Consider the following 14,341-nt stretch of genomic DNA (forward strand, 5'->3'; position numbering starts at 1 on the left):
GTGGTGGATATTTTGGTTCCTTGTTTTCAAATCTGGGTGAGAGAGGCTCTTTGGGGAGAGCAGGCCATGCTGCCGAAAGCCCAGATCCTGTTTGCTGCTCATTACAGTGCTGCGCTCCTTGGCACTGTTTCTGTTCAGAGTCCCTCTTTTTGAGGTGGTTTGGCTTTCAATAGGGGCTGCTTTTGGCCCAGCAGTGGCTGTCCCCAGCTGTGATCAGTTTGGGGGTGCAGACTGGAGGGAAGTGGGGGGGGGGTGCAGAAGCATACAGGAGGTGTAGCAGTCAGGCAAAGGAGGCCTCTAACCTGGTGTTGGGTCTGGTTTCAGTCTCAGTGGCGTGGCTACAAGCAGCGAAAGGCCTATCAAGACCGCCTGAAGTACCTGGAGGCCCACAAGGACAAAGCGGTGAAGGTAATTATCTTTCTAGGTCAGACACTTTGGAATTGGAGCCTCCCCCCTCCCCCCACCTGCTCTGTCTCTCCAGGATGGATAAAACTGGTGGTCTCCTTCCCCTCCCACTTCCTTGCCTCAGCCCAAGCCCTCGGGGACTCCTAGTGGCTGCTCTTAACCCCTTCGTACTCTAAATAGCACTTATACATACTTATGCTTGGCAACAATTCCCCACACTCTTTTAGATGTGGCAGCCATTTTATGTTAGGCCATGGCCTCGCAGCAGCCATTTTGTAACCAGCACCCACAAAATCCCCATGTGCCCACTAGCCCCAAAGAGTTGGCAACCTCTGCTTTCAAACAGACCAGATATGAGATCATCTGGCCCATGGGTCTAATCCAGCCTTCCGGGCCTTTCCACCAAGCCCCAAGCCATGCCCCCTCCTCTTTGGCTGCGCTTGCTTTGCTTCCCCACCCTCTCACAAGAGGCCAGCAATATTCTCATGTCTCTTCCAGAAAAAGGCTGGCAGTGGTTGTCTGCCCTGATCCTCTTTTGCCCGATCATCTTCTACTTGCTATGCCCCTCTCTGTTAACCTCTCATTCTTCCCCCACCCCCACCCCCAAAAAAGGAAAGGAAAAGAAAAGAAAAGAAAAGAAGGTCCTGTTCCTCTTTCGGCCATCTGTTATCCTCTTCCTCACTGCCATGGTGCCTGCAGGCAAAACAAAAACAACAGCCCCTTGGTAGGGCCAAGCACTACCCAGGCTGACTCCTTCCCAAATGTGTCCACAGTAACCTCCTAGCAAATGATTCGGCCACCTGCTTTGAAGCCTCCTTTCCCACCTCACACCCATGCGAGGCATCTCCTGGCGCATGGTGTGCTTCAGCCAAGATTGGAAAGCTCAGCCATGGATTGCCACCTCACCTGGCATTGTAAGGGGAGAGCAAAGGAGGTGGCTTCATCTGTCCCACGTGCAGCCAGGAGGAGGATACAAAGCCAGAGGCTCCACCTACCCTTCTCTACCAGAAAGCAGGAGGCCCCAGAGCCCCCATTCTCCCCCCCTCCCCCTTAGTGCAGCACCTGTTTTCAAATTTTCCCATCTTCCACAGATTCAAGCCATGACCAGGATGTACCAGGCCCGGAAACGGTACCGAGGTCGGCTGCAGTACTTCCGGGATCATGTAAGTGCATTGCAAGTGGGGCACCTGGGATTGCTGGATTCCCTCCCATCAGCCCTGGTGACTAGCAGGGCCAATGGATGATGGTGGTGTCAATCATGATGATGATCGTGGAGGTTGCAGTCCAGTGACATCCAGAGGTGGAGGGGCGTAGATGAAAGCACTGCTATGCTACGCTTGCCATGGAACAGGATGGCAAAGGGTTTGCTTTTGTCTCTTGGCTAGATCAACGACATTGTGAAGATCCAGGCCTTCATCCGTGCCAATAAAGCTCGCGATGACTACAAGACGCTGAGTGAGTATTGCCAGGAAGGGAGGCCCACACAGCTAGTCATGTCCTGAAACTGCCCAAGAAGGGACTTTTGTGGCAAGCAGGAAGGCTGACATTTTTCATTGGTTTCCTACAATCCAGTTGTCCCACAGGGGACAAAGCCACTCAGTGGAAGCTAATGGACCACCTTTTTTCTCTGTAACTGGCATTGTGAGGTAACCATGGCAGTATTCAGCCCTGGCATTTTGGTCATGGAAGTGGGTTTGGCGTGTGACCTCACCAGAGCTTATTAAGAAGTGGATTGCTTCACTTGCCTGTCCTGTTTCTGCTGAGAGTCTGCCTCGGCCCTTGGACCTCCCCACTCCCTCCCTCCCCTTCAAAATGGGGCAAAATAGAGGGGTTTGGTTTCTTTTCTTTCAGTCTGTCTGCTTCTTATGTACACAAGAAAGAGCGATTCTCTCGTGAAAATAAATGAAAGGCCTGCTCCTTTTGTGCGATCAGCATTTGTCACCATTCCTTGGCTGGCGTCTTTCCCTCCACAGTCAATGCTGAAGACCCCCCGATGGCGGTTGTCCGGAAGTTTGTGCACTTGCTGGATCAGAGTGATCAAGATTTCCAAGAGGAACTGGACGTGATGAAGCTGCGTGAGGAGGTTGTGACCTTGATCCGCTCCAATCAGCAGCTGGAGAATGACCTCAACCTCATGGACATAAAAATTGGCTTGCTGGTGAAGAACAAAATCACGCTGCAGGTATGGTCCCCGCTGTCTGGGAGGGGAGCAATCGCCCTTGCCAAGTTCTCCTCAAGCAACAAGGACACAGTTGTGTTTGGCTGGTTCTGAAGGTGTTCGTTAGTAGCCACTGAAGGTGTTTGTTAGAACTCATACAGTAACAGTCTCCTGCTCATCAATAATTTCCCTGCCAGACCAGATCAATTATCCGTCAGTTGTCCTAGGGCTGATGAGAAAGATGGCCACATCCACATAACGTGATGGTTGGTGGTATCCTGTGTCTCTGAATATGGTGGGTTGTGGCCCCGAACAATTCAAGGGATATCCAAATCCCCCAGGCTATTGCCTTATGTAGCTTTGGAAGGCATCTTTGCTCTTTTTCTGTCCCAATATTTCCATTTCGGTGATTGATAGATCTACTGATGCTGCTCAGCAGGTAAGGAAAACTAGAATTTGAGGGCCAGTCAGTATTTCCAGGTCTGCCCAAGTCTGCTCTTGGATCAAATTTCCATTCTCATGGCCAACCCCGACCTCCCACCTGGAGAGTCAGCGGCAGGAGACGAGGCCAGGGTCCCAGGGAATGGATGGGATGCTAAGCACAGACTCTTGAGTTCCCCTCTGCCCTTCCCTCTTCGCTACAGGATGTCGTGTCTCACAGCAAGAAGCTTACCAAGAAGAATAAGGAGCAGCTCTCAGACATGATGATGCTGAACAAGCAAAGGGGAGGCTTGAAGGCTCTGAGCAAAGAGAAGAGGGAGAAGCTGGAGGCCTATCAGCACCTCTTCTACTTGCTTCAGGTGAGGAGAGAGGAGGGGCTGGAGCGGGAGGTGACCCTTTGTCTTTGTCTTCTCTCCTCTTCTCTCCATGAACTGCTCTCCATGATCTCCTCCTTGTTTCGCTGCAGACTAACCCCACTTACCTGGCTAAGCTGATTTTCCAAATGCCCCAGAACAAATCCACAAAATTCATGGACTCTGTCATCTTCACGCTGTACAACTACGCCTCCAATCAGCGGGAGGAGTACCTGTTGCTGCGCCTCTTCAAGACTGCACTGCAGGAGGAGATCAAGTACGTGGGTCGGGAGCCTTTAACTCTCAGGGGCTGCATGGGGTCTAAAGACAGCTGTTAGGCTACAGCTGTTCACCGCGCTTTGGGCTCTCATGTCTTCAGTAGAAGAGCAGCCCTTGGCTGCCATGGGAAGTCATGTAACCCAGACACGCATCACAGAGAGCAGCTTTCTTTGAGCTTCTGGTTCTTGTTGTCATTCTGGCTCCCAAGTTGGAAGAGCAGGCATGAGTTTGCCATGTGGTCAACAGTAAATGCTTGTGTGTGGTTATAAGGGGAGGAGCAATAAAGCTATTTAAACTATTAAATCCAAATTCTCAAAAAGAAGAACATTGCTTTCCCCCTGACTTTGCATTCTCAGTTATAGTGGCCCCTTTTCACATTGGAATAAGTGAACCGCCCTGAGATTTTGAGATAAAGGGTGGTAAATAAATCAGATATAGACAGAGAGAGAGCGAGAGAGGTACTTGTGCTTCACTCTTGGTGGGAGGCTGGCTGGCCATTCACTAATAGGAGAGGCAGGGCGGAAACTCCTTCTGGTTGAAGGTTCTGAAACAACCTGGAAACAAAAGCTGGATCTGAAAACCTGAGGATGACGACGACAACAAACAACAACAACAACAACAACAACAGGAATGTATGAAAGAAGTATGAAAAGTGGAAGGCTACTCTCTGGGCTTGGGTACCAGCATCTTCTGCTGGGAAAGCAAGCTGGTTTTCATCCATATGTGTTTCCAGCAAGCCTTTCTCGCCTTCTTCCAGATCAAAGGTGGATCAGCTGCAAGAGATTGTGACGGGAAACCCCACAGTGATCAAGATGGTGGTGAGCTTCAACCGTGGTGCTCGTGGACAGAACACCTTGAGGCAGATCCTGGCACCGGTTGTGAAGGAGATCATGGAGGACAAATCTCTCAATATCAAAACTGATCCAGTGGACATCTACAAGTCCTGGGTCAACCAGATGGAGTCGCAGACCGGAGAGGCCAGGTATGAGGGGCTGTTCATGCTCACAGGAGGTCCCAAAAAAGGTCTGGACTTTTTCAGGGGAGAGAGAGAGAGAAGTTGCGTGGGTGGGTCATGCCCTGAAGCAGCACACATACTCATTTGGATTTTCATGTTTTGTGGCGGCTTGTATCTGAAAAGTTCCTTTTTTTTTAAAGATTCCATTCACTGATACATAAGATTAAATATTTAGACCTGGAGGCCTCATAGCCATGGCCTTAGGAAAGGTCGTGTAGTCATTCCAGGGCACAAAGGTGAGCTGAACCTGGCAAAAGGTTTAGAGCCATCTTTTTTAAAACCTTCTCAATAAAGAGAGATATAGAAACCTGCTTCCTTCATTCCTTCCTTCTGCTTTGGGGGCATTTATCAAGGGTCAGATGGTCATAGGAGAGGAATGTCGGCAAAGACCTCAAAACCCAAAGCTCCTGCTGGACTCCCTATGTCCCCTCCCACTGCCCTTCCCACCGTCCTGTGGGAAGGATGATTGGGACAGAAGACTCCCTTAGAGCCCATACCTGCGGGCCTTTCTCTCCCCTCCCCATCTCAAATAGAGCTGATCTGTCACCAGGTGCCCCCTGGGCAGGATCCAGATGGCTGTTTATGCACATGTGCTGTTCGTTGTGTCTGTCCAGCATAAGCTGGAGGGCTAAGAGGGGGATGCGAGCGGCAGCACCCTCCACACGACACTTCCCACCACTCACCTGCCTATGGCCTTCCCTTGACAGTAAGCTGCCCTACGACGTCACACCGGAGCAAGCCCTGGCCCATGAGGAGGTCAAGACGCGCCTGGATGCCTCCATCAAGAACATGCGGGCCATCACCGACAAGTTTCTGCTGGCCATCATTGGCTCCTTGGAGAAAATCCCGTGAGTGTCCCAAGCTGCCCCTTGGGCGGATGCAGGCCACCTCTCTCCTTCTCTCCGCCTCTCCCCTCATTCCCGGCCTTGTTCTCTCTCTACAGCTACGGCATGCGCTTCATTGCCAAGGTCTTGAAAGATTCACTACACGAAAAATTTCCCGACGCCAGTGAGGATGATCTGCTTAAGGTGAGGAAGCAGGGTTTCCCAGACACACACACACACACACACACACACACACACACACACACACTCCACTTGCTTTGCGCTCTCTTGGTGTCTGATCAGACCATCTGCCAATCACATTTGCAGCTCCTGCAACCTAGGTGAGCATGGGGGTGGGGGCTGCTTTGAGAGTGGAGGGGGTGGACTCGCTGCTTCTACTGCATATCTCTCTCTCTCTCTCTCTCTCTCTCTCTCTCTCTCTCTCTCTCCTGGGCTTCTTCCTTCTCTCTAAAGAGCTGCAGCCAGTGGCCACACTTGGTCTCAGCAGCAGCCTGTGCCACTTTCCTTTTTTTTTTTTTAAAGAGAGCATGTCAGGTAGAAAAATAAACTTTTTTTAAAAAAAATGTTTTTCAAAAGAGCAAGGATGTCTCTCTGGTTTGGGTGACTGGTGGATGGTCAGTGGCACTCTCTTCTCATATAAGTTTAAAGCCAAGAGAACTCACGAGGATGACCTTTGCGTCCAGTGGGTCTGCCCTGTTTTGGGGACTGTCGTGACCTTTGCCTGGCAGTTTCTCTCAAAGATAAAGAGCCATCTTGTGCCTTCTTCTAAAAAAGAGACCTGAATGCTGTTGTTTTCTTCTTCTCTTCTAGTTCTGTGCTTTCCCACACTGAAGCATCGAATCTAGGCTTTCTCTGCAGGTGAATTCCTTTTTTAAAGCATGCCTTTAGGTGGGAAGCAGGCGGAGGAGCTTGCAGTGGCCACAGGGTAGCAGCGAAGAGTCAGCATGGAAGTGCACAATTCAGGGTGGGGGGAGCAGCCAATGAGCTGAAACCATTCAACTTTTTCATTAAAGTAGCCTGTGAACTCCTGGCTTCTCAGTATCTCTGGGGAAACAGCTGGGAGCCCTTAGCCCATGGATCACTGCCTGTTCCCCATGGTCCAGCAGTGAAAACGTCCTCGCCTGTGGCTTTCTTTGACTAATGCCTTTTGAGGCTTTTGGTGAGGCTGTTGGGGAGGCAAGATTATAGCTCCAAGGCACTTCCGTGGGAGCCAACCCTCCTTCCCTTTCTTTCCTGGCGTGTCTCCAACCGGACAAATGGCACCTGCTTAATGTAGCCACCCAGTGGAGCTGAGAAATGATCTGCCCCGGGGCATCTGTGCTGGATGTTCCGTTTGCCAAGTCCTTGCCTTGTTTCTGGCTCTTCCTGGCTTTCTCCGCATTTCAGCTGCATTTCCCAATGTGGCTCATTCTTTTCCGAAATGAGGAAAACAGCAGCTGCCTGCCTGACTGCCTGCTCCCAAATGCCTGCGACTTCCTTTCCTTTCTAAAGCCCTGTTGCCTTCCCTCTGCCTCTTTGTGCAACTGAGCAGGTTGGCGGTGGGGGACAGAATTGGTGAAAGTGGCTTCCTCCAGACAAGGTGAGGTCACAAAGGACTCTTTCCCTAGATTGTAGGCAACCTTCTGTACTATCGCTACATGAACCCGGCCATTGTGGCTCCAGATGCCTTTGACATCATTGATCTGTCAGCTGGAGGACAGTTGACAACAGACCAACGGCGAAACCTCGGCTCCATTGCAAAAATGTTGCAGCATGCAGCATCCAATAAGATGTTCCTGGGGGACAATGCACACCTGGGCATCATCAATGAGTACCTTTCTCAGTCCTACCAGAAATTCAGGTAATGGTTTCTGAGAAGTACGGTGTAGAGTGACAATGACTTTCAGCAAGGAATGATGGGGCCAATGACAGTGAATTATTCAGAACAGATAGGAAGGAGGAGATCTGTTTCTGGGCACATTTCCTTGTAAAATCCCACAGGAGGTTGCCTGCTTCTGACATGGCACAGACGTGGCTGACTGGCGTAAATTCACAGTCCAACCTTGCTTGGGAATTTCTCCTGAAATACACCCTTGTATTTAAAACAAAATCGAAAATTCTTTCTAGTAGCACCTTAGAAGTGTGCATGCACACGAAAGCTCATACCAGGAACAAACTCAGTTGGTCTCTAAGGTGCTACTAGAAAGAATTTTCGATTTTGTTTTGACTATGGCAGACCAACACGGCTACCCACCTGTAACTGGAACCCTTGTATTTAGGTAGCCACAACACCAGATTCCCCAAAAGTTCTGTCACCTGGGGAAGTAATGTACCTTTCTGAGAATTGGGCACGCAGAAATATTTTTAGCAGGGGAAGCTCACTTGAGAACAAGTTTAGTTTTATCTTTTCTTTCACCAGATGGGGTGGGTGAGTGTGCTTCGTGGTCAAACTTAAAAGCCAGGATTGTTGTGACTCCAGTTCCCATCATCCAGTGTGTTGCATTCCTGTTTTAAAGGATGCTGCTTGGGACTGTTCACCATAGTGACTTATGTGAAGTGTTATAATCGCCCCAGCTGAGAATCTCCTAGTGGAGGACAAATATGGTGCTTGTGAAGACCTGTTTGGCCGAAAAGAATCACCAGCTGGGTTGGTGGTGGCAGGGGTGGGACTTTCCAGATTAGGTTGACTCTCTTTTGCCTTTCTGAAGGCGGTTTTTCCAGGCTGCTTGTGAAGTCCCAGAGCTGCAAGAGAAGTTCAATGTTGATGAATATTCAGACTTGGTGACCCTCACGAAGCCAGTGATCTATATTTCCATTGGAGAAATAATAAACACACACACTGTAAGTCTCTTTTGCGTATTGGACTGTTGTGGTGTAGACTTTCATTCTCTTGGTATAAATAAAAAGGTTTTTCTAAAGAATACCAGAAACTAGACACAAAGATCACAAAGATCACAAGCACAAATTATTATTATTCATCCTGTATTGTGTTTTTACTATTTTTTGTTGGGAACTGCCCAGAGTGTCTGCGGCAATCCAGTCAGATGGGCGGTATATAAAAAATAAATTGTTATAATATTATTATTATCAGCTCATTGCCTAATCTTTGTTACTCACAAACTAGCTGCTTTTGGACCATCAAGATGCCATTGCCCCTGAGCACAATGACCCTATTCATGAGCTTCTGGATGACCTGGGGGAGGTGTCCACCATTGAATCTTTGATAGGTGAGCTTTTTCTGATTTAGTAATGAGAAACATGGTTCAAGTGTATCTATTGAGTGCTAAAACACTAGCCACAAATAATCCAGAAGCAGGGCTAATATGCTTCTCCACTAGCTTTACTCCTGCCTGCATAAGGGGCCTCTGTAGCCAAAGCAATGCAGGTACATGTCAACACTGCTATTCCTAAGGTGATTAAATAGTGTCCTCCAGGTAAGAGACATGGCTGGCATCCAGGAACACACACATCTAAAATCACTTACTGAAAAAATGAGTTTTCACAAGGGAAGAGACTAAATGAGTGAAGCAAACAACCACACTCTTTTCCTGTGCTCTGCTTTTCTCCAAGGAGAGGGATCTGGCAGCGTGAATGATCCAGCCAGTAAAGAGATGCTGGCCAAAACAGAAGTTTCACTCACACTGACTAACAAATTTGATGTTCCTGGGGACGAGAATGCAGAGATGGATGCCAAGACAATTCTGCTGAAGTAAGTAGGGGCCATGACAGCCCCTGAACCTTTCTCACTTTCACATCCATGGCACCTGGGACTGTCCCATTTCACCAAAGCATTTGCCTGGGCTTTAAGAAAAGGTGGCTGGCTGGAGCCGAGGGCTTATCAGTGAGCTTCATGGCTTAGTGGAGATTTTGAACCTGCATCTCTCCACTCTGAATCCCCAACACAATTCTCTAGGGAAAAGACAAAAGATGGCAACATCCAGAAATAACAGAAGTATTCAGGGAAGTGAAATGACTAAAAATGTGTCTTGCTCTCAGCATGTTGGGTTCCGCTATTTGATGATCGTGTATCTAGGAGGAGGAAGAGGGAGGGAGGGCCCTCAAAAGTTGTTGTCCTAGGTTCTGATCATCCACCACAGGTAATTAGCAGCCATTTGATGTGTACAGAGTTCCGCATCTCTTTGTACCTGTTTGCTACATGTTGATACATAGCAACTGCTGTGATATTCAGCAGCACACTGGGCTTTTATTAAGGATTAGTTGAAATTCCTATGTCCACAAAACCTGTGTTCAGAAACTAGGGGTGTAGTGAGAGATAGTGTTGCCATTATGCTCCGTGTGTGAACTCCCAGGAGGAAATTGATTGACAGCTTTCTGAATAAGGAATGCAAACTTTTGATGCAATCCAGAATAATTCATACACATACTTACTAAATATCAGGACTGCTGGGGTACATTCCTCAGTTCAGACTTCATGTTTTCTTTGCTCAGTTCTCCTTGGAAAGATCCCTTTCTCAATGGACTCTTTATCCAGGGCAGACTGCTGGAGAGCTTAGAATCTTCTGAACAGACTTCTGAGGCCCGTGGTGAAGACAGCAGGCAGAACTTGCAGCTAGATGGCAGGACTAACCCACTTGTGATTCTCCTTAATGCTGAGGAACCCTAGATTAGACAACTTGCTTCCCTTAGTCACAAGGAACCAGTGGAACTGTACTGAAGAAGGCAATCCTTCGCCACCTGGTCCAAAGCTGTTTCAGAGGTTTTGGACATCATAACCAGAACCTGAAACCAGGGGCTAATTGGCAGCCAGTGCAACTCCTTCAGGAGACATGAAATAAGCATTCCATATGGCACCCCAGTGAGTGGTGTGGGCCTCGTTTTGCAGTAGCTACAGCCCCTGCACAAGCCCTAAGGGCAGCCTTGCGTAGAGTGCATTACAGCAACCCAGCCTTCAGGTTCACAGTGCATAAATCACAGTGGCAAGGCTATGTGTAAGAACACCTGCAGCTTTGTGTGCCGCTGAGATGTGAGTAGTCAAGGGTGGCTGTTTCTGTGATTTCCTTCCTCTTTTGAGTATCTCCCTGATGGTGCATATTTGGCAGAAGAGACAACAGGCACTTGCTCAGCGATGGCACGTTGATTCTTCCTTTCCTTTTGCTTTTCAGCACAAAGCGCTTAATTGTGGATGTGATCCGCTTCCAGCCAGGAGAGACACTGACCGAGATCCTGGAAACTCCAGCCAGTGCTGAACAGGTAACGGGGAGGAGGTTTTGTCATGTTGGGAGCAGACGCCAAAGTCTTCCTGTCTCCAAGGGGCAAGAGTGTTTTCGCAGGCTTGGGGGAATGGCAGTCTGTGACTGACTGTCCAAAGAAGAGAAGGGCTCAAGCAAGTGGCATCTGGTTGTGTGCAAGTGGTGGGGCAGGAATGTGTGTACCAGAACAGACCAGTTGCAACAGCCTTTCTGACACCCAATCCGCACCCAGGAAGCCGAACACCAGAGAGCCATGCAGAGGCGAGCCATTCGGGATGCCAAAACTCCTGACAAGATGAAGAAATCCAAAGCGGTCAAGGAGGACAGCAACCTGAGCCTTCAAGAAAAGAAGGAAAAGATAAAATCGGCCCTGAAGAAGCTGACTGAACTGGGGACAGTGAACCCCAAGAACAAATACCAGGATCTGATCAACGATGTGGCCAAGGTAGGCGGCATCCAGGGAAACTGAGCTAACAGCCAGTGGGCTTGTGCTGGCAGGTGCATATGCTGTGTGACAGATAAAGGCGACTGGGGACGGGCTACTCTGCACATGTGCACACACACTTGGAATCTCTTGGGTGGGGATGAGTTAGAAGGTAAGCCTGTCCCCCCCCCCATCTGCTCTCCCCCCCCCCAACTCTAGGACATTCGAAATCAGCGGCGCTATCGCCAAAGGAGAAAAGCAGAGCTGGTGAAGTTGCAGCAGACCCACAATGCCCTCACCTCCAAGGCGACTTTTTACGAGGAGCAGGTGGATTACTACAAGAGCTATATCAAAACGTGCCTGGATAACTTGGCCAGCAAGGGCAAGTGAGTGGTAGCCCCCGGAGGCGTGGGGCTGTGTGGGTGTGTCCTGGGTCCTTGGGAAATCTCTTGGCATGAAAACAAAAAATGGGGAAGGGGGATTGCCAGGTGATGAGAGATGAAAAATGGTGACTTGACAAAGAGCGTAAGAGCAAGGAGGGTTAGCTCTCAAAGAGCTGACTGCAGGAAGAGCAGGAGTCAGTGGGAGTTACTTCCACCCCCAGATGTATTGGGGAGAGAGAGGCAAAACTCCCCCCCCCCCCGGTGCCTTGGATCAAGTCTTTTGTTAGCCTCAATGCTTGTCAAGTCAGACCTCAAATCCTACAAATGGGAGAAAGCCTCTAAGTGAGGTGCCCGTCCCTCTTTTCCTCAGGGTTTCAAAAAAACCACGGGAGATGAAGGGAAAGAAGAGCAAAAAGATCTCCCTGAAATACACGGCAGCCCGGCTCCATGAAAAGGGAGTCCTGTTGGAAATTGAAGATCTGCAAGCCAGCCAGTGAGTATGTCATTTATCACAGCAGTATGCACAGAGGCAAGTCTCACCCAGTCAGCAGCATTCCGGGATAAAGTTGAGTATGAACATTTTCAAGGATTAGGGTGTTTGTGTGTAAATATTTGCTAGGAGTGTGCATCAAATTTAGACTAATCCTGAGGCCAAGTAAGGCTCCTAAGGACTTTTGGCTTGTCAGAGGCAAAGTGGGAGCTGTAGACCTCTGAAGCACTTCATGGTGCTTCTGTGGACTAGACATCAAAAACAGTGCTTGCGTGCAAGTGTCTTGTAAAACTGAAAGTGGATGACGCCTCCGATTTTACCTAGAAATAAAATTGCTTTCAGTTCTTCCAATCTGAAATCCACACTGAAGCTCTCTAGTGCTAGTACTTAATTCCTATCCAATAATCCTTTATTCTTCACTTCAACTCCCAATGGCACATTAAAACAATAAGCATATTTTTTTGTCCCCAAACTGTATAGATTCAAAAATGTGATATTTGAAATTAGCCCAACAGAAGAAGTTGGAGACTTTGAGGTAAAAGCAAAGTTCATGGGTGTACAGATGGAGACATTCATTCTACATTATCAGGTATGGCTCTTGATGTTGTCTGTACACTCCACCCTTATACTGAGTTTGCATCAGGGGATTTCATTCAGGATCTCCAAACAGTGATGGGGAAGGAGAGGACGATATTAGATATTGAACAAAAAATCTGGGGAACTAATTGAACAGTGTTGGGCCATCTTCTCCAGAATGAGTCAGGCAGGGAATGGCTGTGCTTGTGTGTTTAGACTCCGAGTGGGCCCTAGGTGATGCTTGAGTTGGATTGTATAATGATGATGATGATATCCAGCTGCAGACCTTAATGAAAAGTGTATTTATCGAAGACAGATGTATTTAAATGTGCTACTAGTTTTACATAAATAAATGTATTTTAAAAATGACTCTCCACTCCCCACCCCCGCAGGGATGGTGGTGGTGGGGAGGTTTATTGCCTGCTTGCACCAGATGATGCAGCAGCTTTGTGGCTGCTTCAGTTTTCTGAAAAAATGCCTTTTCACCTCCCGCCCCTGATGCAAGTGGACATTCCAAAACGGTTTGGGAATAGGCTTCTCCTTGATCAGGATATGGTGTCTTCCAGACTTGTTCCTGGAGGGCACAGAGGCCTTCCCACCCTTCAGGCCCGCCCTGCCCAAAGCCAGAGCTGTAGCGTTTATTTGTTTATTTATTTATTTTTAAAAATAGTTCATTCCTCCTCTTTTCCCTCTTGGCCTAATTAGTGAGCAAGGAGTTCTCCAGCAGTGATTCTCAGGAATAGTCATATTATCTACTGCTGATCCTAGATTGGAGTAACAGTTTAGTTATTATATTCATCTTTTTGCCCAATTTGGTCCTTAGAGCTTTTTAAATGTGCTAAAATAATCGGGGGGGGGGGGGGAGAGAAGCAAAGTGGACGGTGCAATTGCATATAACTTGAGAGCCAGTGTGGTGTAGTGGTTAAGTGTGGCAGACTCGTAATCTGGGGAACGGGGTTCGTGTCTCCGCTCCTCCACATGCAGCTGCTGGGTGACCTTGGGCTAGTCACACTTCTTTGAAGTCTCTCAGCCCCACTCACCTCACAGAGTGTTTGTTGTGGGGGAGGAAGGGAAAGGAGAATGTTAGCCGCTTTGAGACTCCTTCGGGTAGTGAAAAGCGGGATATCAAATCCAAACTCTTCTTCTTGCATAGGAAAAATAACTCCTAAAACTTAAATCTATTCACTGCCAACTTACTCTCCATTTAGCCTGCTATCAGAAAGTATGCAAGCATCAAGCAGTTGGGGTGTAATTGCTGGGGCATAACATGGCTTGCTGTTCCCTTTCCATCTGCTGCCAAACGCAACATTCACAGTCCTTCATGTGTGCTCCATCATTATTTTTTGGAAGAGTTGAAGAGTTGGTGCAGAGGCATTTGCAGAATAATTTATTTCAGCAAAATGGCATGTGCACATTCTTACAAGGGAAAATCACTTCCCGCCCCCCTTATTTGGCAGCATTAAAGAAAAACATGCACTTAAATTACTGAAAACAAAATTAGAATGTCCAACAGGGATGGCATCCATGCTTTCCCCAGTGAGGAAATCAGTTTTGGAGAAGTATCAATGCATGGAATAAGGTTCCTTCCTACCCTGTGCAAAACCCTTCACCATAGCAGCTTGATAGCTTCCCCTTCCGCTGAGCATCACAAAAAGATGACGACATGTGCTACTTAAGGAATGGCTGCTAGGTATGATTTTGCCCATCTCTGAGGTTGAAACTGGGCAAGACGCATGAATGCTATAGGCCAAGCCTCTGTACACTGACCAAGTGTGTCCTAGGA

At 48.3% G+C, this 14,341-nt stretch overlaps 1 protein-coding gene across 2 annotated transcripts in view; it reads left to right on the forward strand.

Annotated features, from left to right (window-relative positions):
- IQGAP1 (IQ motif containing GTPase activating protein 1) overlaps positions 1-14,341 on the forward strand; it is a 47,538-nt gene that overhangs the window by 32,193 nt on the left and 1,004 nt on the right. Inside the window, exons 20-37 of one of the 2 annotated variants that reach the window (XM_033166606.1) lie at positions 325-408; positions 1,497-1,568; positions 1,791-1,860; positions 2,379-2,587; positions 3,208-3,363; positions 3,471-3,634; positions 4,394-4,618; positions 5,359-5,499; positions 5,595-5,679; positions 7,104-7,336; positions 8,184-8,316; positions 8,600-8,702; positions 9,046-9,184; positions 10,599-10,686; positions 10,918-11,130; positions 11,329-11,495; positions 11,863-11,985; positions 12,463-12,571. In XM_033166606.1, coding sequence (XP_033022497.1) covers positions 325-408; positions 1,497-1,568; positions 1,791-1,860; positions 2,379-2,587; positions 3,208-3,363; positions 3,471-3,634; positions 4,394-4,618; positions 5,359-5,499; positions 5,595-5,679; positions 7,104-7,336; positions 8,184-8,316; positions 8,600-8,702; positions 9,046-9,184; positions 10,599-10,686; positions 10,918-11,130; positions 11,329-11,495; positions 11,863-11,985; positions 12,463-12,571 — 2,514 coding nt within the window. Of the gene's footprint in view, positions 1-324; positions 409-1,496; positions 1,569-1,790; positions 1,861-2,378; positions 2,588-3,207; positions 3,364-3,470; positions 3,635-4,393; positions 4,619-5,358; positions 5,500-5,594; positions 5,680-6,306; positions 6,355-7,103; positions 7,337-8,183; positions 8,317-8,599; positions 8,703-9,045; positions 9,185-10,598; positions 10,687-10,917; positions 11,131-11,328; positions 11,496-11,862; positions 11,986-12,462; positions 12,572-14,341 lie in introns of those variants that run through there. The other variant, XM_033166607.1, reaches the window with a different exon arrangement.

This window comes from Lacerta agilis, chromosome 13, assembly GCF_009819535.1.
Source record: "Lacerta agilis isolate rLacAgi1 chromosome 13, rLacAgi1.pri, whole genome shotgun sequence".
Taxonomy (NCBI): Eukaryota; Metazoa; Chordata; class Lepidosauria; order Squamata; family Lacertidae; genus Lacerta; species Lacerta agilis.